This window comes from Sander lucioperca, chromosome 13 (assembly GCF_008315115.2).
Source record: "Sander lucioperca isolate FBNREF2018 chromosome 13, SLUC_FBN_1.2, whole genome shotgun sequence".
Taxonomy (NCBI): Eukaryota; Metazoa; Chordata; class Actinopteri; order Perciformes; family Percidae; genus Sander; species Sander lucioperca.
This window is the reverse complement of record NC_050185.1, coordinates 34,870,872-34,893,736: the sequence shown is the minus strand read 5'-3', so window position 1 is coordinate 34,893,736 and position 22,865 is coordinate 34,870,872. Positions and strand designations below refer to the sequence as shown.

General features: G+C 39.6%; 7 protein-coding genes across 7 annotated transcripts; 4 read left to right on the top strand and 3 right to left on the bottom strand.

Annotated features, from left to right (window-relative positions):
* Positions 1-2,290: 2,290 nt before the first annotated feature.
* Positions 2,291-2,767, top strand: LOC118492943 (histone H4). Its single transcript, XM_036008792.1, has one exon. The coding sequence runs from the start codon at positions 2,382-2,384 to the stop codon at positions 2,691-2,693; it is 312 nt and encodes a 103-aa protein (XP_035864685.1). The 5' UTR covers positions 2,291-2,381; the 3' UTR covers positions 2,694-2,767.
* Positions 2,768-5,907: 3,140 nt separating this feature from the next.
* Positions 5,908-7,888, top strand: LOC116036657 (histone H2B-like). The gene has a single exon (XM_031280246.2). The coding sequence runs from the start codon at positions 5,924-5,926 to the stop codon at positions 6,299-6,301; it is 378 nt and encodes a 125-aa protein (XP_031136106.1). The 5' UTR covers positions 5,908-5,923; the 3' UTR covers positions 6,302-7,888.
* Positions 7,889-9,289: 1,401 nt separating this feature from the next.
* Positions 9,290-10,388, top strand: LOC116036654 (histone H1-like). The gene has a single exon (XM_031280244.2). The coding sequence runs from the start codon at positions 9,447-9,449 to the stop codon at positions 10,236-10,238; it is 792 nt and encodes a 263-aa protein (XP_031136104.2). The 5' UTR covers positions 9,290-9,446; the 3' UTR covers positions 10,239-10,388.
* A 2,536-nt stretch (positions 10,389-12,924) lies between these two features.
* On the top strand, positions 12,925-13,408 carry LOC116036658 (histone H3). The gene has a single exon (XM_036008790.1). It carries the CDS (start codon positions 12,983-12,985, stop codon positions 13,391-13,393), a length of 411 nt encoding a protein of 136 aa, XP_035864683.1. The 5' UTR covers positions 12,925-12,982; the 3' UTR covers positions 13,394-13,408.
* A 736-nt stretch (positions 13,409-14,144) lies between these two features.
* On the bottom strand, positions 14,145-14,579 carry LOC116036656 (histone H2A-like). The gene has a single exon (XM_031280245.2). It carries the CDS (start codon positions 14,562-14,564, stop codon positions 14,181-14,183), a length of 384 nt encoding a protein of 127 aa, XP_031136105.1. The 5' UTR covers positions 14,565-14,579; the 3' UTR covers positions 14,145-14,180.
* A 2,000-nt stretch (positions 14,580-16,579) lies between these two features.
* Positions 16,580-21,083, bottom strand: LOC116036666. The gene is made up of 4 exons (XM_036008806.1): positions 20,733-21,083; positions 20,552-20,579; positions 18,327-18,719; positions 16,580-16,965 (listed from the first exon to the last, which is right to left on the bottom strand). Exons 1-4 carry the CDS (start codon positions 21,040-21,042, stop codon positions 16,629-16,631), a joined length of 1,068 nt encoding a protein of 355 aa, XP_035864699.1. The 5' UTR covers positions 21,043-21,083; the 3' UTR covers positions 16,580-16,628.
* LOC116036655 (histone H2A-like) lies at positions 18,202-18,731 on the bottom strand. The gene has a single exon (XM_036008788.1). It carries the CDS (start codon positions 18,704-18,706, stop codon positions 18,323-18,325), a length of 384 nt encoding a protein of 127 aa, XP_035864681.1. The 5' UTR covers positions 18,707-18,731; the 3' UTR covers positions 18,202-18,322.
* Positions 21,084-22,865: the final 1,782 nt, after the last annotated feature.

Here is a 22,865-nt window from a genome sequence, read left to right as displayed (position 1 = left end):
GAGCCATCATGTTCGTTAGCATTGCATTCATAACTTTGAGAACAAATACCAGGAAGGGTTTCTCAGCTAAAGTTGCATATGCTAACTATTCTAACGTTACTCAGGATTAATGTGTTACAAGTTACTTCATTGCAGCAACAACAATGAACATTAGCTTCAAAAAGATTGATTTGATTGCAAAGCATATATATATATATATATATATATATATATAGGATAATTTGCTTTTCATCAAGTAGCGTACCCTACGGTGGCCGACAGGGGCAAACGCCCTGCAACTTAAGAAAACACACGCAAATAGACAAAACACAAGCAAATTAAGAAAACATCGTCATTAATTTGACAACAAATGCGCAGCATTCAGCAAACGCGCTACAACACAACCAAATACATAAACGCGCTGCAAATATGAAACGATGCAAAAAGAAAAGCACACAAACCCAGAAAACAAATGCAACAAAAAAACGCAGCATCCAGATTACACAACGGAAGTTCTCCAGACCTCTAGAGGGAGCAGCTAGTGGAACAGCTGGACTTTAGACCGTTATTAACCGATATTAAATTAATATTATTATTATTATTATTAATAACATAATATATTATTAATATACAGTCTATGCTCCCGTCTCATGCCCTCCCGGCTGGTGCCGTCCTCGAGCTTCGGCTTTTCAAAATAAAAGCTTGCGTCTGGTCTGCTATGTGTTTGTACTTTGGTGTGTTGGATGTTTGTGAACTAAACAGAACGGCAATCATACTAATGAATACAATAACTTTTTCAGCAGATGTCTTAGTTACAACACGTTGGAGTTAGCAAAGCAGTTTTGTGTTTATATGTGCAGGCGGGATTTATTCAGTTTGATAAATCCCACGGTAAATTGGCTGGTTTACTAACAGGGAGGACTAGAAATCCTGTCTGTTTTTTGTATTTCAAGAGCGAATTGCTCCACAATATGAATACAGATTGATCACTTATTTTGTTGGTAACCGTTGTTGTATAATCACAATATTACACTTGAGGAGGCCTACACTTTTACACAATTAAACCCTCTCATGTGGCTTAAACAAACGTCAACGTTAAACGCTGATGCAGTTTTAAATGTTTTATCACCACGAGTTTACAGACGTCTCTGCTGATTGAGTATCAGCTGACCTGAGCCGAGACACACCCACCAAACCAGAGAAAACAGATCTCAAACATAGATTTAATATTTACAGTCTATGCAGTCTCTCTCTCTCTCTCTCTCTCTCTCTCTCTCTCTCTCCCTCTCTCCCCATTTGTTTTCTGGGTTTGTGTGCTTTTCTTTTTGCATCGTTTCATATTTGCAGCGCGTTTGCTGAATGCTGCGCATGTGTTGTCAAATTAATGAAGTTGTTTTCTTAATTTGCTTGTGTTTTGTCTATTTGCGTGTGTTTTCTTAAGTTGCAGGGCGTTTGCCCCTGTCGCCCACCGTAGTACTCCCTATAATTGTGGTGATGGCGCAATGGATATGACACATGGCTTTGGGGTGGGAGTTCTGGGTTCAATTCCCACTGCGATGCATCAACCAATGTGTCCCTGAGCAAGGCACTTAACCCCTAGTTGCTCCAGAGGGGTGTTAACTCTGACATATATATAGCAATTATAAGTCGCATTGTATAAAAGCGTCAGCTTAATGACATGTAATCTATAATAGTTGTATTTTTTCTTATGTATTACCGCATATTTATCTTCTGAGGACTCTAAAAGTGATTTGTGTTCATGTCTTCAGTGTTTTTTTTAGGGGGTTTTATGTGTTTTTAAAGACTAATTCTGGTATTTGTTTAAGGGTATAACTTAATTCTGTAAGATTTAGGCCAAAAACTTGCAGTAAAATGAAGGGATGCTGTATTTTATCTACAAGATAGAGCCTATGTGTTCTTGGCATCGTAGGGAACAGAATTCAGACATTTGTACATAGATAATGTACTCAATGATGAGTCAGAGTCAACACAGAGCTCATGGTCAGATATGTGAAGATGTAAAATAAAACCACTTATTATTATTATTATTATTATTATTATTATTATAAACCAACCAAAGGTCAGGTATATGAGGCTCTAAACATTTTGAAGTGTAAAACTAAACTACAAAGGTAAGAAAACACGAATTATGACTCAAATATATAAATACAAAACGTTGAAAAAAGGCAGGAAAAACGGTTACATTTTGAAAAACAGCCCCGCCCACCGAAAGTCGCGTCACCAGCTGTAACGGCTATTGACTGGTGTTGACGCATGCGCAGTATGTCCGTGTTGACATCGACATGTCTTCTCTTACGTCCGCAGATAAGACGTAAATACAGCCGGTTGGGGAACATTAACTTCATTCGTTTCGACGATCTCATCATCGACTGAACTTAAAAATGTCCGGTAGAGGAAAAGGCGGGAAGGGACTCGGTAAAGGAGGCGCCAAGCGTCACCGTAAAGTTCTCCGTGATAACATCCAGGGGATCACCAAGCCCGCCATTCGCCGTCTGGCTCGCCGCGGCGGAGTGAAGCGTATCTCCGGTCTGATCTACGAGGAGACCCGCGGTGTGCTCAAGGTGTTCCTGGAGAACGTGATCCGTGACGCAGTCACGTACACCGAGCACGCCAAGAGGAAGACGGTGACCGCCATGGATGTGGTGTACGCTCTGAAGAGACAGGGCCGCACTCTCTACGGCTTCGGAGGCTAAACCACAACCTGACGACAACCACACAACGGCTCTTTTAAGAGCCACACACTACTTCTAAAGACACACTTCCTGATGTGAACAAGGCTGTTTCAATAATTTTTATTTAAACTATTAGTATGCAGTTAAAACTGATATTTATAGTTTACGTTATTGAAATTCCCCCCCATGGAAAAGCTTTCAACAAGCTTTAAGGCTGTGAATGTACAGGAAACACTGCTAGAAATGTAAGTGGTCCACAAGCAGAAGTTGATCATTTTGACGGCTGAACAATTACAGCCTAGAAACCTCACAGCAGCTCTTAAGAGCAGGGGTCACCAACCTTTTAGAAACTGAGAGCTACTTCATGGGTACGGAGTCATACGAAGGGCTACCAGTTTGATACACTCTTCTGAAATAACCAATTTGCTCAGTTTGCCTTTAGTTATATATGATTATTAATGATAGTCATCTATGTGAAGACACTGATCATGTTAATGATTTCTCATTATCAATTATCAACAATGACTTAAGGTGGGAAACATAATATCAATATTCAATTTTCATTTTTAGAACAGGCCTGAGGGCTACTCATGTGGTCCTTGGGGGCTACCCGTGTTGGTGACCCCTGTTTAAGAGCCACACATTACTTCTAAAGACACTTTCTGATGTGAACAGTATACGTAGGCTATAGTTTTAGATTATATCAGTGTTTTGGTCAAACTCTGCAGTTGGAGTTGAGGTATTCTCCTGTTTTGGGTCCATTACTCAGTGACATTTTGTCATTGTGTTAACCTATAGGTTGTTACACCTTGATTTTGTCTTAAGTTATGTGATCATAGATCCATTGTATTCTTGGAATATCAAAACCCAAACTAATTAATTGCCAAGTAGCCTGACAACGTAGTTGTTGACCAATGTGGTTATCAAACCTAGCTTTCCATGTACAATAGTCTTACATTTCTCACCTGATAGTTAATGATTTTATTGTTGTAAATTGCTTTTAATATACATGTTTTATATGTTGGTTTTATTGCTTATGTTTTTAATGTGCTGTATGTGCTGGTTTTACTGTAAAGTGTCTTTGACTACCATGTAAAGCACTATAAATACAATTTATTATAATGTATTGCACAGTAGGCCAACAGTGTGGTTGAACCTGACATAGTTATCAAACCTCCTAGCAAGAAGTCAGATCTGGGACTATTTTACTTTTCTGTTGATTACTTAATACTGAAACAAATTGTGCTAATATGAATTGTCTGACAGTACATTTTTGTCAATGGAAGTACAGATGTTTTTTCAAATGAAATTAATAAGGAATAAATGATAGGCCTACCACAATGTGTCCTATAATAGCCCATGTATTGAAACATTAACATTTAATTCTCAATATGGTCACTGTTCTATATCAAACTAGTTTTTTATCAAATCATAGAGACTGCAGCTGTGTTCCTTATGTTTAAGATCCATTATTCACTTTTTCACACTGACACTTAAAGTTAAAGTAGGGTTTTTACACCTTCATATCCGACACACTTCCTCATATAAACAACATAGTGTAGATAAATCTACAGATTTGTACCAAAACACCAAACCCAGACACATTTGTTAAACTTGGATTATTTGAGAACCCAAAAACACTTTACAGTTATTGCATAGGCCGACATCAAAATCCCCCTTGATGAAAAGTCTGTTGTTGTCCTCTCTAAAACATCATCACAGCACAATAACAAGGCGTCCCTGTTGTATTCAAACAGTTGCCGTGTGCATTCAGCTGTAGTCGTATTGTTATTGTGTCAACCTTTTTTTTTGGAAAGTCTACTTAACTCTCCTGTTGTCATCGGGTCAAATTTGACCCATTTTCAAATAGTTTCTATATCGGAACATTTGGGTTTCTTTCAACCAAATTGTCAAAATATATAACGTGGATGGCTCCCTACAACGCTCTACACAAGTTTTATTCCATTTCACAGCATTTGAATTTTTATATAAAAGAACGTTGAAAAAAAGTGACAAAAATGTCAAAAGGTGCAGAGAAAACATCGTTGGAAAAGCAACAAAAGTGTTGAAAAAGACGTCCAAAAACGTTGAAATTTTGTTTAAATTTTTGAGCCAGAGAAACAAAAGTTGTATTGTCGACGGGAAGACAACACAAGGGTTAAGTTGGGTTGATTTACTTTTTGTATTTTCCGTTTGATTTGTGTTTCTGTGGATGAACAAACATCTGTTGACGTGTAAAGTGCCAAGCAGCTATAGAAACTTCATCAGAGTCCTGACACATTAAATACTCCAGTAAACATACAGTGTGGAGCATTTTAATGATTTTTCAAATTAACAGAAAAGCAGGTTTTTAATGTTAATGCAACTGGTCGAGGTAATGGGGGAGCTTATCTGCAAGTAACCAGTAAAAGTACAGCATTTGAATAATTGTGTATGTAACAGAACATGGAAATATAAGTACAACTACCTAAATACAACTTATTACAACCTTTACTACGTGATCCATATATTCCTAAGTTTTTTATTTCTCCTTCATTACGAAGAGAAATGTAAAGTAGAAAATGTACATTCAAATCATAACTTTATTGTGTAGCCTACCAACCAAAACAGTCTTATACGTGTTTACGTAAGTACAGAAAGAGTAAATATAGAAAATAGAACATTTGACAAACATACAAGAGCATAAAAACAATTCAAATAATTAAATTAAATACCTTATACACCATGAGTTAAAAAAAGAAAACACATCAAGCTATAAAATAGAGGTCTAGTCAGGAATCAAAACGTTTTCCTAAATATTAAAGGCTTGTTAGGATATACTATATACATTATATATACCACTATTATATATATATATATATATATATATATATATATATATATATATATATATATATATATATATATATATATATATATATATATATAATAGTGGTTTAGAAATAGAAAATCTACCTCCATGGATACATTGTTTGGCCATTAGATTCACACTATTAAACATAATTTATTTTTTCAAGTTACAAGTCTGAAATGTAAATTAACATCAGCTTTAGGACGGTTCAGAGCCGTTCAATCTCTCCTAACGGCTCTGGGACGGTTGCTTTATGTTGGCGCATGCTCAGTCTCAGTCACAAAGCTCAGCCAATCCTGTGCAAGCAACCGCACAGTCTAATTTGCATCAGGCGAATATAAAGGAGGCGTCTGGGCTGTGAGTTTGTTATCTGTTTTAGGAACTTCAACCCGAAACCAACATGCCAGCAGAAGCCACCGTGAAAGCGCCCAAGAAGGGCTCCAAGAAAGCCGTGACTAAGACCGCCGCAAAGGGCGGCAAGAAGAGGAGAAAGAGCAGGAAGGAGAGCTACGCCATCTACGTTTACAAGGTGCTGAAGCAGGTCCACCCCGACACCGGCATCTCCTCCAAGGCCATGGGCATCATGAACTCGTTTGTGAGCGACATCTTTGAGCGCATCGCCGGTGAGGCCTCCCGTCTGGCTCACTACAACAAGCGCTCCACCATCACTTCCCGGGAGATCCAGACCGCCGTGAGGCTGCTGCTGCCCGGGGAGCTGGCCAAGCACGCCGTGTCTGAGGGCACCAAGGCCGTCACCAAGTACACCAGCTCCAAGTAAACATCCCGCTGCTATAATCCACTAAACCAACGGCTCTTTTAAGAGCCACACACTCCTTCTTAAAGAGCGAAGTTTCACAGTCATGTGTTTGGATACAAACTATCAGGAACGATTTCAGATATCACTTTTTACATTAGTTTTTTTTTTTATTCTATACATTGTTTTTGGCCAACATTTGTGCTATTATGCAATGTGTATCTTACCTTTCTTATTGTAATTGTGTGTGTATTTTTTTTTTTCTATAACTGGTACCTGTCCTTATTACACCGTTGGTCAGAGGGATGTATTTCCTCTAGGGGCCTACATATCTACCACTTAGATGGGTTTTTATAATTATAATCAAAAGTGACATTGTTTTACATTAGATTTCTACAGTCTGTTTTTATCTTAGATTTGCACTATTTAGAATTTTTATAATAAATACTAAGTAACTTTCTTCATAATTGTCTTTGATGTATTCATTACTATCTTCATACTTGTACCTGCCTTGTTTCACTGGGTCAGAGAGAATTATTTAAATTATCTGGCACGTATTGCAGAATTGACATTAAAGTTGGCCTGCTAATAAAGAAAAGCCCCTTGTAAACTCTACAAATGTACTACTTAAAATTGGGTATTTATAATGGGCAATGTTACTTGGTCTGTATCATTGCTTTGTGTCTTAGCCTCACTTTGTTCTATTACTGGTAGACTTTACATTTGGGCTACTATAGTGCTTTTACTCTATATGTGAACAGGTACACCAGCTCAAAGTAAACCTGCTGTCAGACCAACAACACGGCTCTTTTAAAAAGCATTTTATTAACATTTTATTCTAAGAGAAAATTTTCGTTCAATCATTGCTGTTTATTTTGTAACATCCATGAATATTGTCACTTGTGAAAGTCTCTTAAAATCTCCACCATCATGGTCACTATTACTGTCATTGTTATTGCTTGGTGCCTTACAGTTGTATTACTACATGGACTTTACATTAAGCTACCATGCTATTATTCTACAGCAAAGTACACAAGCTCCAGGTAAACCATCCTGCTCTTCTTTTAAGAGCCACACTTCTAAGAGAGCATAGTTTCATTCAATCATGCCATTTTTTAAGCTATCCATGAATGTTGTCACCTGTTTTTTGATGTAGTAAAAGTCCCTTAATATCAAATCTCAAATGTACTACTTAAAATTGGGTTTTTATAATGGGCAATGTTACTTGGTCTGTATCAATGCTTTGTGTCTTAGCCTGACTTTGTTCTATTACCACATTTCTTCTAAGAGAGCATAGTTTCATTCAATCATGTTGATATAACATATATATATAAGAAACAAGGCCATTGTAATCTCCATAATGTGCAATACTTAATATTGTGTATTTATTAATATAATGGGCATTGTTTGGTCTATAGCATTGCTCATGTGTCATACTTTGTTCTGTAACTTCTTGTAGACTTTACATTTAGGCTACTATTTTGTTTTTACTCTATAGCTGTGACCAGCTCGCCGTGTCCGAGGGCACCAAGGCCGTCACCAAGTACACCAGCTCCAAGTAAACATCCCGCTGCTGTAATCCACTAAACCAACGGCTTTTTTAAGAGCCACACACTCCTTCTTAAAGAGCAAAGTTTAATTCAATCATGTGTTTGGATACAAACTAACCAGGAATGATTTCAGTTATCGCTTTTTACATTAGTTTTCTATTCTATACTTTGTTTTTCCCTAACATTTGTGCTATTATATAATGTGTATCTTATCTTTGTTACTGTAATTGTATATCATATTTTTTATAAATGTAACTGTCATTATACTGTGGGTCGGAGGGCAACATATATTTCCTCTACATATGTACCACTTACAGTTGGGTTTCTATAATTATAATCTGCAATGTTACTTGGTCTTTATCATTGCTCCAGTGCGTCATTGTGTCTGAGCCTATTTCTTTCTATTACTTGTAGACTTTACATTTAGGCAACTATAGTGTTTTTACTCTATGGCTGTGAACAGGTACACCAGCTCAAAGTACACCTGCTGTCAGACCAACAACTGTGCCACAGCCCTTTTCAAAGAATTGGGGCATTTCAATTTATGAGGGTGCTTTGAAAATAATTTGTGCATAACTCTGCTGTTTAATGTAAAATGATCCCATATTAAAGTGCACACTAATCACCAACTTCTGCCAACAAACATTGCCTCCATAATTATTTATTTAGGGTTTATTCAGTTCCTTAAACTCTGCCTTCATATAGAGAGAATGTAAATGGTTGCATTTTAGTCTTTACAACTTCTTCTCATTTGGAGAAAGTAAGTCATTATTTTGAAATACAAAGTAATTATCTTGGGAAAGTTCCTCATTATAAAGACTTACAAAATCCTTTTGTTCATCACATTGGCAGAAATGGGCTTCCTTTCTTTTTAAAGACCTTAATCTTTTAAGTTTATAAATAGCCTACAGAAGGCTACGTATTATATTAAAAAATAACATGTTCAAACCAGAAATGGGCTTCCATAGGCCTACCATACAATCTGAAGCTTTCATGTTATTTGTCATATTTAACAATTTTTGCAATCCCACATTTCTTTGCATTTGAATAAACTGACAAATTGACTAGCTAGGCCTATTATGAATAACAGGGACCAGATCATATTACAAAAAGATTTCGAGGCAATCTATAGCTGGTTGCAGTGATGTCACGTAGTCAGGTTTGTGGACAGCATAATTTGGAAATACGAACGTGTGTTTGGAGGCCCATCATGTCAAATCCATCATGTTAAGGATCAATGCCAGCGGATAAACCTGTGTCAGGTAACCGCCTAGATTCACATCCAGCACCCAGTGTGTTTACCACTACCGAAAACTTCCCCCATTTAAACTAAATAAAACACATTAATGCAGTTATTTCACTTGTATTCTATCCTCACATGTCTCTGCTCGCTGGAACACCACTGTCATAGTTAATACACATCACTTTTAGATATTTTTAAAGACGAAATGTGAAGAAAACTCGCTGCGAGTAGTCCAAAATGACTGTGTATCCGAGAGGTTTGAAGCCTCCTGGAATCAAATAAACGAGTCCTCATCGCCAAACATGAGCTCAGTGTGAAGGGGAGAAGGTTTTCTCACCACTACAATAACTATTGTGTTTTAAATCGTTTCTCTTCTATGAATTTTATCCCCAAATTGTGGAAGAGAAAACACAAAGTGGGGCCACACTTTCAGCAGGGCAGCGGAGCGGCTGTGGGTTGCCTCTCCACGGTTCTCATGGGCTTTATAAGTCCCGCCTCCTGCCCGAGCGGGAACACAGCAGACTGTAACGCGACAGAGAAAGAAACAGACATGGCAGAAGAAGCTCCAGCAGTTCCCGCGGTGAAAGCCCCGGCCAAGGCCCCCAAGAAGAAGGCAGCTCCCCGGGCAAAGAGTGACGGACCCTCCCTCCCGAAGCTCATCCTCGACGCTGTGACTGAAGCCAAGGACCGTAAAGGCACGTCGCTTCCGGCCATCAAAAAGACGCTGGCCACCAAAGGCATCGACCTGGAAAAGTCCAACAAACGCATCAACACCGCGGTGAAGAAGCTGGTGACCGACGGAAAGCTGGTCCAGAATAAAGGGATCGGGGCATCCGGGTCCTTCAAGCTCCCCAAGGCTCAGCCTAAAGCCGCCAAAACAGTCAAGAAGACTCCAGTTAAAGTGAAGAAGCCCGCGGCCAAGTCCCCGCAGAAGAAAACAGCCGCTAAAAAAACAGCTGTTAAGAAGACGGCAGCCAAGAAAACCGCCGCTAAGAAACCAGCAGCCAAGAAACCAGCAGCTAAGAAGTCTCCTGTGAAGAAAGCTGCCAAGAAGCCAGCAGTGAAATCTACTCCCAAGAAGGCTGCCCCGAAAAAGGTCGCCAAGAAGAAGACCCCTGTGAAGAAAGCTCCGGCAAAGAAAGCTGCAGCGAAGAAATCCAAGAAGTAAAGTGGCTCTTTAATCTGCACTCAGTGCACCAAAAGGCTCTTTTAAGAGCCACCACACATTCACCAAACGGCTGATTTCCTACAACATTATCATGTCTGTCTCCATTGTTTGTTATTCTAGTATTTATTATATCAAAGCACTTACATCTACATGAAATATGCTGGTGTAGTAGTGTGTGTAGAGTAGTGTGATGTTTGCTGTTATGGTTAGCATTAGACCATTTAGTAGTAGTAGTAGTAATATTAGGTTGATTTTCTGTGATAATAGCCCTGCAATATCATAACAAGATCAGTAGATATAAATGTAGTCTACCAAAGGATTTTTTTTAGTGGGTGTTTAAAAATCTGATTAAGTAGAGGTTATGTTATGTAAGTTGTGAAGTGATCTCGCCTCAGAAGCTTTAGTAGCCTAGTAATAATATTAGTATTACCCTGCATTAGTGCGCCACATTTAAGAGGAAAAACTCGTCCTTCGGTGCTTTGTCGTCTGACCGTCACAGGATGGCGCTAACACACAAGAAGAGAGGAACATACCTCCTCTTAACTTACATTTGTTCATGAATCTACCTCTAAACCGCTTTAGAGCTGGAAGGATAGACCTTTAAATCCTTGGTTACACTGTTTACTGGTTATATTAGCCCAGGGGTCTTCAACAGGGGGTCCAGGACTCCTCAGAGTTACTGCAGGGGGGCCGCCAAATTATTGTGAATTTTTTTTATTCAAAAAATCCAAATGTCTTCACATGAATCCAACATATTATTAGCAAATATAAATCAACCTATTTGTGAAAAAAGTTCACTGATGATATGCTTACTATCCACAGATACAGTTAATCCTAAGGAGTCACATTAATTAACATTAAAACATGATATATAAAATCAACAAATATTATTTTAATAGCTTAGTATTCTATGCAAAAAAAGTATGTATAAAGGCTTTAGGCCACCCTACACGTTATTGTAGTTTAATATGCAACTTAATTTTGTACAATATATAAAAGGGGGTCCCCTCTCTTTCAGTTAAGGGGTCCTTGGCTTAAAACACATTGAAGACCCCTGTATAAGCCCATATGCACAACACCTCCCCAGCCTGGACTGAGGTCAGACTTAATACTTGAACAACGGCTGTAACTCTATTACTTCAAACCTCTAATATTGACTGTTGATTTGTGTCTATCCTACTGTCTACTTTATTCCCTTATAATGCCCATATTTAATGCTGTCTATTTTTAACTTTATCCTTGCACTGCTATAGTTTTTATATTACTGTGTCTTGCACTACCACCATGACACACACTCTCATAGAGCACCTTACTTTTTATTCAGTATGTTTTCTTTTATTGTGCATATTATTCATGTGGATTTGTTATTTTGTCATCCTGTTTATGATCAGAATCAGAATCAGCTTTACTGGCCAGGTTTGCGTAGACAAACAAGGAATTTGACTCCGGTAATCTTTGCTCTCAAAGTACAACACTTAACATATTAAGAATAACAACAGAGATGATGGTAAGAATATAAAAAAAAAATAAAAAATAGTATACAGTACAACAATACAATATAATTTACAATTTTACAAAAAATATACAAAAGAGAGGGAAGGAATAGTGCAATATTGATCAATAGTCTGAGATTCTAGGATTTAAATATGAGTACAGTGCAAGGCAGATCAGTGCAATGGTAATATATTAATAACAATTTTGTAATTATAGGATTGAAATAGACATGAGGTAGATGAGCAGAACAGTGGTGGTTGACTTTGTTCAGTGTGAGGGTGGATGTATGTGTATGTTGTGTGTGATGTATTTAATCTACTGGGACCTTGGATTTCCACTTGGGGATCAATACAGTATCTATCTATCTATCTATCTATCTATCTATCTATCTATAATGTAGCATCTCATTTCCAAGTGGGTCCTATAAGCACCAATACAAATAATAAAACATAAAAACCGAACAGTGTTACAAACACAGATTCTTATTCTCAACCTGAGCAGTTTCAGAAGAATTAGACACAGTAACAGATAATTAAATCAATTAATCACCAAAAGAGCAATTGAAGCCGTTAGTCTTCAGCACAAATAAACAAATAATAAATTACAAATTAAAAGCATGAACAGGTTGTTTTAAGATGAGAAAATAAAGATGTCCAGAAGCAGCGGTCTGTGGTCTTTAGATCTCAGAGAAACAGGAAGATTATTCCAATAGGAAAGAGCTTATTATATGAATGATCGGCATCCAACTTCTTTGAAAGTTAGTTATTCAAACAAAAGACAATATAATAAAGTTTTTCTAGTAGAAGTCCTTCTATGTGTGTGTTATGATAAAGAAATATTATATATATCAGTTGTTTTCAACATCCACTCAGACAAATAATGTTCTGACATCACAATGACAACCAAACAGTAACTCGATGTTACTTTGAAGTGTTAATGAACCACAAGAATAAAAATAAACATTCAAATGATTATAACAAGTCATTTACATAATCTAAACTTTACTTGTAACCGTTTATTTTCTACATGTGCCATTGTTGAGACAGCAGCTGTGTTAGTGTCAGTTACACAGTTAGTGTAGTACATTTGAATTTCTTTCGTCCAATAGTGGATCAGCTACAGCCCGCGTGTCTCCCGACCTGGACCAATCAGCGCTGCCCTGGCTCCGGCAGTTCCTTTATAAAGCCGCTGTTGACTCCGAGCAGTATTCTTTCTTGAGCTGTGAACACAGAGAAGACTGAGAAACTAAAATGGCCAGAACCAAGCAGACCGCCCGTAAATCCACCGGAGGAAAAGCTCCCAGGAAGCAGCTGGCCACCAAGGCTGCCCGTAAGAGCGCCCCGGCCACCGGCGGAGTGAAGAAGCCTCACCGTTACAGGCCCGGTACCGTGGCTCTGAGAGAGATCCGTCGCTACCAGAAGTCCACCGAGCTGCTGATCCGCAAGCTGCCCTTCCAGCGCCTGGTGAGGGAGATCGCTCAGGACTTCAAGACCGACCTGCGCTTCCAGAGCTCCGCCGTCATGGCTCTGCAGGAGGCCAGCGAGGCTTACCTGGTCGGCCTGTTCGAGGACACCAACCTGTGCGCCATCCACGCCAAGAGGGTCACCATCATGCCCAAAGACATTCAGCTGGCCCGCCGTATCCGCGGAGAGAGGGCTTAAACTCCCCACAGACCAGCCTACAAACACACAACGGCTCTTTTAAGAGCCACATACAAACGCTAACAGAGCAACAGACCTGAAACCATACTGTCTCACACCATTTCACATAGTATTATAAACGTAAATATATTACCGAAGCAGTGCAGACAACGTGTCTATTGCTTATCCCGAGTGGCTTCAAGAAGATAACGGTAAGTAGTAGGGCTAGATGTAATATTGCATGTTCATAATACCAAGATGTTTAGCCTGCACAGACTAACCGAGCAACCGTCCTGAAGCGATGCTATTTCATTACTGTTAGAAAGGGGGAAATACAGACACTGCTATCCTGGGTGGCTTCATAAATAGTTTAATGATATTATGTCGTTTGACCAGCCGGTTATAAAAGTGGCTCTGCAGAAAACATTTATACATTACATACTAATCGGGCATATGCAGCTTACGTTCGCATTGGACGTTTTCCGGCTCTAGTTATTGATCCTGTATTGCTGCACTGATCAGGAGTAGGGCTTGTAATGTAGCTCCTAAATCTATACAAACGTTACTGAAACTGGAATACAAAGGCGAAAATAATGCCGTTAATTATATCTAAAATATGCTAGTTTAAATATTACAGAAATGTGCTCAAACTATAGAATCAACACGTAATTTGTAGATATGTGGTGACTTACTGTATTAAAAAATAATAGTTAATTCACAACAACATGTAGAAGGATTTGTCTTTAGTTGGATGTGTGTGGCTCTTAAAAGAGCCGTTGTTGTTTTGATGGAAGCCGGTTCCGGGGGTCTACTTCTTGGCGGGCTTCTCGGTCTTCTTGGGCAGCAGGACGGCCTGGATGTTGGGCAGCACGCCGCCCTGAGCGATGGTCACTCCGCCCAGCAGCTTGTTGAGCTCCTCGTCGTTGCGGACAGCCAGCTGCAGATGGCGGGGGATGATCCTGGTCTTCTTGTTGTCGCGGGCAGCGTTTCCAGCCAGCTCCAGGATCTCAGCGGTGAGGTACTCCAGCACCGCCGCCAGGTACACCGGAGCTCCGGCACCGACACGCTGAGCGTAGTTCCCCTTCCTCAGGAGCCTGTGGACACGGCCGACGGGGAACTGGAGCCCGGCACGGGAAGAGCGGGTCTTTGCCTTGGCTCTGGCCTTGCCGCCGGTTTTTCCTCGTCCAGACATATTCGCGTTATCGAGTTTTCAAGAAAAGTGGCGAAATGTTGCCGAACCCGACTTTATATCTTACCTAGGTGCTTGTTGATTGGTCAGAGTGAGTGTAAGTATAATCGTCCAATCAGAAGAAAGATCAGTCAAGTTGCTGTATTCACATCGACTCCTTTTTAACACTGCACGGCGTTTCAACATAAAGCGTGGCAGATTAAACCGGTAAAGAAATATCTCCTTATATTGTTATATATTACTGTTTCCTTTCTTATTCTGTAAACTGCCTTTGTTTGTTGTTAACACACGTTCATGGGCTAGACACAATAATGTGAACACAAACACACATTTCTAAATATTAAATGTAATGTAATTTCCTTTGCTACTTCCTTTATCTAGAGCAAAGTTCCTGATTTCCCTCGACTACCGTAACTCATGAAGATGCACTGAAAGTAGAGTGGGGGGTCTTTTTCTTACCAGAATTCAGCCCATTTTGACACACAACAGTTGAAATCATGCATTTAGTGTTTGTGTGTGCTTGTCTCTCTCGTGTGTGTGTGTGTGTGTGTGTGTGTGTGTGTGAGTGTGTGTGTGTGTGTGTGTGTGTGTGTGTGTGTGTGTGTCTCAGGAGTTATCTATCATGATCAGGGTTTCCCCCAGTGAAGTAGTTTATCCCGGTTGCGTGATCTTTTCATCGTCTTTGTCCTCAGCGATGCCCTCAGCCCCCAGTCACATGACTTTTTTATATATTCTCACACGCGGAGCACTGCATATAAAAGAAAATTAAAAATGAGGAATTATGACAGCGGAAACCAAATGGTGTTCACTGTGGAGACAAGAGGAAACTTCTAACAGCGGATAGAGGAAAGTGACATCATGACTTTGCGTAAACAAACACGCCCACTTTCGTGGCGTGTTATCTGCACGCATTTTGAGCTCTCCGTGTGTATGTCTACGCTGTATACAGCGGACGTAAACATGGCGTGTTATCACGTAAACATACACACCACTTTCCTAAAGCCAAGTGGCTGAGAAACACGCTACAAAGCAAGGCTATACGTCTTGATAACGCCAATAACGGCATATGAACTGGCATGTCATACATACGCCACTTCATGAGATCAGTCAGACACATCACAGACAGGGGGGGGGGCACTTCTGTGGAAACTTAAATTAGGTGTACACTTAAAATATTTTTAGCGTCTAAAATACGTTTGAGCTGCTGTCCCGGTCCACAGCAGAAGCTTAGATTGCTTTTTGTGATTATTGTAAACTTCAGAAGATTCTGAAAATGTGCCCAAAAAGAAAGAATATGAAGACTTTCACATAGAACCACTTTTAGAGGCTTCTGAATGTTAAACTGATGTATTTTATAAGATTTTTTTTTTATGTAGTGTAGCCTAAAACTAGAAGAAAAAAATACTTTCTATGTATCAAATGTTTTCACCAATTTCGTTTTCAGTCAGTCACATCACAAGGTCTTTAATTAATCACTGTCAAATCTGCAGAAAATGTACCTAAGTACAAAGCCACCAGACTCCCTTGTTAAAAACAGTAATTTTATCTCGCAGCACATGGGGTTAGGATTAAGGACTTCCTGCTCTACCTGTTTCTTAGTTTGTGTTAATGTGTGACTTCGGTGAATCTGAATTAACCCTTTAAAACACTAAAGTCCCAAAATAGCACAATCACACTAAGCCGTAGAGGCAGCGGTAGAGCAGCAAGTCGGGTGTTCTGAGAGGTAAAATTAGGTTGTTTTTTTTCTTCCAAGGAAGCTTCGTGCTTTTGCAGAGAGCACAACGGATTCTCAGCAGTAGCTTACACACAGCTTTTTGTAAACCCAAAGATTTAGTGCGATATGGAACAGAGACAGTGGGAAATCTACGTACTGACTCAACACATTTAAAAGGTATAACGTCCTTGTTACGTACCAATAAGTCACATTCTGGTTTTATTATTTAAATAATCTTCTGAGACTTAAACTTCACATGACTGCATAATTCAGGAGATCAGGAAGTGTGTCTTTAGAAGTAGTGTGTGGCTCTTAAAAGAGCCGTTGTGTTGTTGTTGTTGTCAGGTTGTGGTTTAGCCTCCGAAGCCGTACAGGGTGCGGCCCTGTCTCTTCAGAGCGTACACCACATCCATGGCGGTCACCGTCTTCCTCTTGGCGTGCTCGGTGTACGTGACTGCGTCACGGATCACGTTCTCCAGGAACACCTTGAGCACACCGCGGGTCTCCTCGTAGATCAGACCGGAGATACGCTTCACGCCGCCGCGGCGAGCCAGACGGCGAATGGCGGGCTTGGTGATCCCCTGGATGTTATCACGGAGAACTTTACGGTGACGCTTGGCGCCTCCTTTACCGAGTCCCTTCCCGCCTTTTCCTCTTCCAGACATTTTTGAGTTCAGTCGATGATGAGATCGTCGAAACGAATGAAGTCAACGTTCCCCAACCGGCTGTATTTACGTCTTATCTGCGGACGTAAGAGAGGACATGTCGCCAACAACGGCACACTGCGCATGCGTCAACACCAGTCAAGAGACAGTTTCGGTTCACATACATCCCCTGGTAGCAGATGTTGTTCAAACTTTCTCCCTAATTTCGGATAACGTTCCTGCGGCAGCATGTCCAGCTGTGTAGTTTTTGGATGATTTATACCGGTAGAAAATGCAACTTTACAAATACATGAGATTATTAATTCAAGGGAAACTTTTTTGAACACGTGCTAATAGTTTGTTGCAGAAATAAAGATGTTGAAAGACAGGTTAGATATAGAGACAAAGGACTGTTAGAGACAGGTTAAAAGGGTCTTATTTAATTATTTAATATCACAGGAAAACGACAGGACAGGTGTGTGTATATACACACACACATATATATATATATATATATATATATATATATATATATATATATATATATATATATATTATAAACAGAAACAATATAGGCAGGTTGAGGCAGTAGTGCAATGAAGAGTGCAAAGTGTGCAGGAGTAAATTATTTTATGATAAATTATTATTTTAATTATGGAGCATAGTGCAAAGGATGCTGTATTAGGATAAGTATTATGTTATTATATAAGTATTATATTACAATATGTACAGTATGAATAGCTCTGAAATAGAGAATGATGAATAAATAATAAGTGGAACCAGTAAACAGGTGATGATCAGAGACAATGTTGATGACAGAAGTCAGCTGTTCATCAGTGTGATGGCTTATGGAGAGATTATATATATATATATATATATATATATATATATATATATATATATATATATATATATATGTATGTGTATATACATACACATACATATACACATATACATTTGTGTATATGTATGTGCTTGTCTGTGTCTAGCACACACATATATAATGTGTATATGTCTAGCCTACTGTACTTTTGTAAAATTACAGTAGGCTACAGATATAAAGTGTGCAATTTCACTTAAATTCTGCAAAATGTGCTGAAAAGTTAAATATGCTAGCCCAAAATACAATCCATAAGTGTATTTCGTAGTTACAGGTTGATTCATTGTATTTAATAATTCATAAGTATAATTCACATTATGTTCAGGAGCCGTTTATTAAATGTTGCAGAAACATGCTCACAAGCTATATAGAATCAACACGTAATTTGTAGATATGTGGTGACTCACTGTATTAAAAAGTAATAGTTAATTCACAACAACATGTAGAAGGATTTGTCTTTAGTTGGATGTGTGTGGCTCTTAAAAGAGCCGTTGTTGTTTTGGTGGAAGCCGGTTCCGGGGGTCTACTTCTTGGCGGGCTTCTCGGTCTTCTTGGGCAGCAGGACGGCCTGGATGTTGGGCAGCACGCCGCCCTGAGCGATGGTCACTCCGCCCAGCAGCTTGTTGAGCTCCTCGTCGTTGCGGACAGCCAGCTGCAGATGGCGGGGGATGATCCTGGTCTTCTTGTTGTCGCGGGCAGCGTTTCCAGCCAGCTCCAGGATCTCAGCGGTGAGGTACTCCAGCACCGCCGCCAGGTACACCGGAGCTCCGGCACCGACACGCTGAGCGTAGTTCCCCTTCCTCAGGAGCCTGTGGACACGGCCGACGGGGAACTGGAGCCCGGCACGGGAAGAGCGGGTCTTGGCCTTCGCTCTGGCCTTGCCGCCGGTTTTTCCTCGTCCAGACATCTTCGCGTTTTTTCTATCGTCGAGTTCGAGAGAAAAGTACATACATGGTGTCGAAAGTAGCCTTATATACACCTCGCTGCTTCCTGATTGGCCAGAGCGAGCGTAACTGTTATCGTCCAATCAGGAAAGAGAGCAGTCAAGTCGCTGTTTTTACCACTAGACTGCATGGCGGTTCAAAGTAAAGCATATATATATATATATATATATATATATATATATATATATATATATATATATATATATCCTACAGAAAAGTGCAGCTGGCTTCCTGTATTACGCCGCATATTAGCTGTTTGGGTCAGATTTACAAAATACAAATATAAGAAAATTAAAACGAGGGATTATGACCGTGATGACCAAATATCGTTCACTGTGGAGACAAGAGGAAACATTAATAAACCGAAATATATAACTGTTGCAGAGAGAGACTGAACGGCCGAAAGAGAGGAAGGGAAACTTCTGTGGAAACTGGTAGGCCTACACTTAAAATGCATGTTTTTGGCCTAAACTGTCAGAATTACCCTTAAACATCAACAATTGAAAATCATATAAAAATCCCAAAGAGAAAGAAAACGAAGACATGACCATAGAATCACTTCAGGCTTTTTTCATGTAAAACTATTGTGCAAAAATATTTGCAACCACGACACCACAAAACCATAATTTACAAGAAATATACAATAACAATTGAGGAGAGGGAAGGAATAGTGCAAGATCAGTATAGTCTGAGATTTAAGATTTAGGCTAAATATAAATATAGTGCAAGGTCAAAAATGAACTTTTTTTTAGCGCTTTTTTTTAAATTCAATAAACATAGTTTATTTGGTTTAAAGAAATCCATATTTCTGATATAAAAAAGGAGTCTATGGCTTTGAAGAGAGCATAAGGCCTCACAGCAGTATCCTTCACTACTTGATAAAGAACAAGGACCATATTGAGTATGAAATCTAAGTTGAATTAATGTGTTTGTATAGTTCAATACATTTTATAGACACACTGAGGTATCACCATTTCTATTCATTTTATTGCACTGGAAAAATGAAATGTGCTACTGTCAGTTAATGGAGATTTACCAAATTAGTTTTAGTATTGAGTTTTAAACAGTAAAAAAAAAATCCCAGCTAAACTAAAAATTCTGCTGTTGCCGCTGACAGACTCAGATTATTATTCTAAGTGTCTGACAACATTATGAAAGGATCCCTACAGAGATAGTTTAACATGAAGTAGCCCCGAAATCACCATCACCAAACTACACCAGACTCCATGTAAATAATCAGGACTTTTAGCATGTATAGAGCCAGCATATTTCCACCAGACTCCATGTAAATAATCAGGACTTTTAGCGTGTATAGAGCCAGCATATCTCCACCAGACTCCATGTAAATAATCAGTACTTTTAGCGTGTATAGAGCCAGCATATTTCCACCAGACTCCATGTAAATAATCAGTACTTTTAGCGTGTATAGAGCCAGCATATTTCCACCAGACTCCATGTAAATAATCAGGACTTTTAGCGTGTATAGAGCCAGCATATCTCCACATGTAAATGGGTGAATTAAGGGTTTATTTCAACCAAACCAGAGTGGTGATTGTTGGAACAGTGGAAAGATGAACCAAGATGGCTTTTGGTAGTTTTATTTTGTTTGTCGACATTGAATAAAGTGTTTTACGATGATGAAAGTACTGATTGTTTACATTGAGTCTGGTGGAGTTGGTGATGTTGATTTTGGGGCGGTTTCATGTTAAACTAAAAGGATTTTACTCTTAACTAAAAGGTCTATCTCTGTAGGGATCCTTTCATGATGTTGTCAGACACTTAGAATAATAATCTGAGTCTGTCAGTACCTATCATCCAGTAGTAATAGGTCATAACCTGTACATTACACCATGTTATAACAAGAGATTTGTTAATACAATTTTAATTTACACATAATTCAGGAGATCAGGAAGTGTGTCTTTAGAAGTAGTGTGTGGCTCTTAAAAGAGCCGTTGTGGTGTTGTCAGGTTGTTGTTGTTGTTGTGGTTTAGCCTCCGAAGCCGTACAGGGTGCGGCCCTGTCTCTTCAGAGCGTACACCACATCCATGGCGGTCACCGTCTTCCTCTTGGCGTGCTCGGTGTACGTGACTGCGTCACGGATCACGTTCTCCAGGAACACCTTGAGCACACCGCGGGTCTCCTCGTAGATCAGACCGGAGATACGCTTCACTCCGCCGCGGCGAGCCAGACGGCGGATGGCGGGCTTGGTGATCCCCTGGATGTTATCACGGAGAACTTTACGGTGACGCTTGGCGCCTCCTTTACCGAGTCCCTTCCCGCCTTTTCCTCTTCCGGACATTTTTAAGCTCAGTCGATGATGAGATCGTCGAAACGAATGAAGTCAACGTTCCCCAACCGGCTGTATTTACGTCTTATCTGCGGACGTAAGAGAGGACATGTTGATGTCAACACGGGCATACTGCGCATGCGTCAACACCAGTCAATAGCCGTTACAGCTGGTGACGCAACCTTCGGTGGGCGGGGCTGTTTTTCAAAATGTAACCGTTTTTCCTGCCTTTTTTTAAACATTATTTATATATTTAAGTCATAATTCGTGTTTTCTTACCTTTGTAGTTTAGTTTTACACTTCAAAATGTTTAAAGCCTCATACACCTGACCTTTTGGTGAACATTTATTATAATAATAATAATAAGTAGTTTGGTGATCCCCTGGATGTTATCACAGAGAACTTTACGGACGCGTAGCGCCTCCTTTACCGAGTCATTTACCTCCCTTAAAGTTTTACAAAATACAAGTTATAACTACACAGTAGGCTACATTTCATACTAGAAAACACTAGGGTTGTGCATTGGCACTGCCCTCACAATTCGATTCGATTCAATTCGATTCTACGATGCATCAAAATTCTACTGCACACAACAAGGCAAATTTTTCATCAGTCATGAGGCAATACAAGCAGTCAGATATTGAACAACAGATTGTTTTGGCTGCTATGTGTGTATTTTCACTCTCCTGTATCTTTGACATAAATGCCATTAAATAAAATAAAATTGAATGGTACAGGGTATTGGATATGACATTTTCAAACCTGGAAAAAGAAAACATAAATCACTGCTTTCAGTGCTTAGAATGAGTGATGATTTGTTGTTGTTGTTGAAGCCAACTCAGGATGCCAACGATCAACATGGTTCGTGAAGTTAGTTGTATTGCCAACGTGCTTGATTTTAGTGTGGCGGGTTCTAGTGACATAATCGATTATGGCACTTTGCCGCATCGATGCTGAATCGTGCATGCCCCGCATTGCGATGCATTGCCGAATCGATTGTTGTTGACACCACTAGAAAACACAGACATGTTCCCCCTGTCCCCAGGGGAAATTACGCCCTAGATGACATGATGTCTGGATAGCTAGCTTGTCTTGTTAAACATAGCCTACTGTCACATTATATTTCCTGATTGTTACTCTGAACCGTTCACGTTGTCCTGCCTCTGTAGTTTAGTTTGATACCTTTTTAAATATTTTGTTTAGAGCACATGTGTCCTCGCATATCAATTCACGTTCCCAATAGATTTTGGCCCGCCTAGATGTGAGCCAAACCAAAAGGACGGGAAAGTGTTTTACCGACTGCAGTTGTCGACACTCAAAAAAGAATTTGGCAGATATGCCGACTCTGAGACTCAGAAATTGCCAAAGAACCAGAGAGTTTACCAGTCCTTCTAGAAAAATACTTACCTTCTAGAGTTTTTTTGTGATTGTTGCGGGCAAAAATCCTTGATTATGCGGCACGTTTTCTTAAAAAATGCGATGGAATATGCGGGATATTTATGCAATTTTATGCGATGAAATTGCGGGAACTTGCAAAATCTGCGGTTTCATCGTGGCTTCATCGCGAGGTTTGCAGCTTTTCGATGATGTTCACGTCGCGTAATTACGTCACTTCATAACGTTCCCATGGCAACCGGGGAAAACGACTGCTCTTGTGTGAAGTAAACGCAACATTTTTCAACTTTCTGCTAAGATATATGTGACTTTTTTGTAATGAAAATGCGGGGATTATGAAATCATGCAAGCCCCGCATATTTTGCGCGGAAATCGGCAATTTATGCGGCGAAAGTGCGGCGTATTTGAAAAAATGCGGCGTTTTTCTGGAGGGACTGATT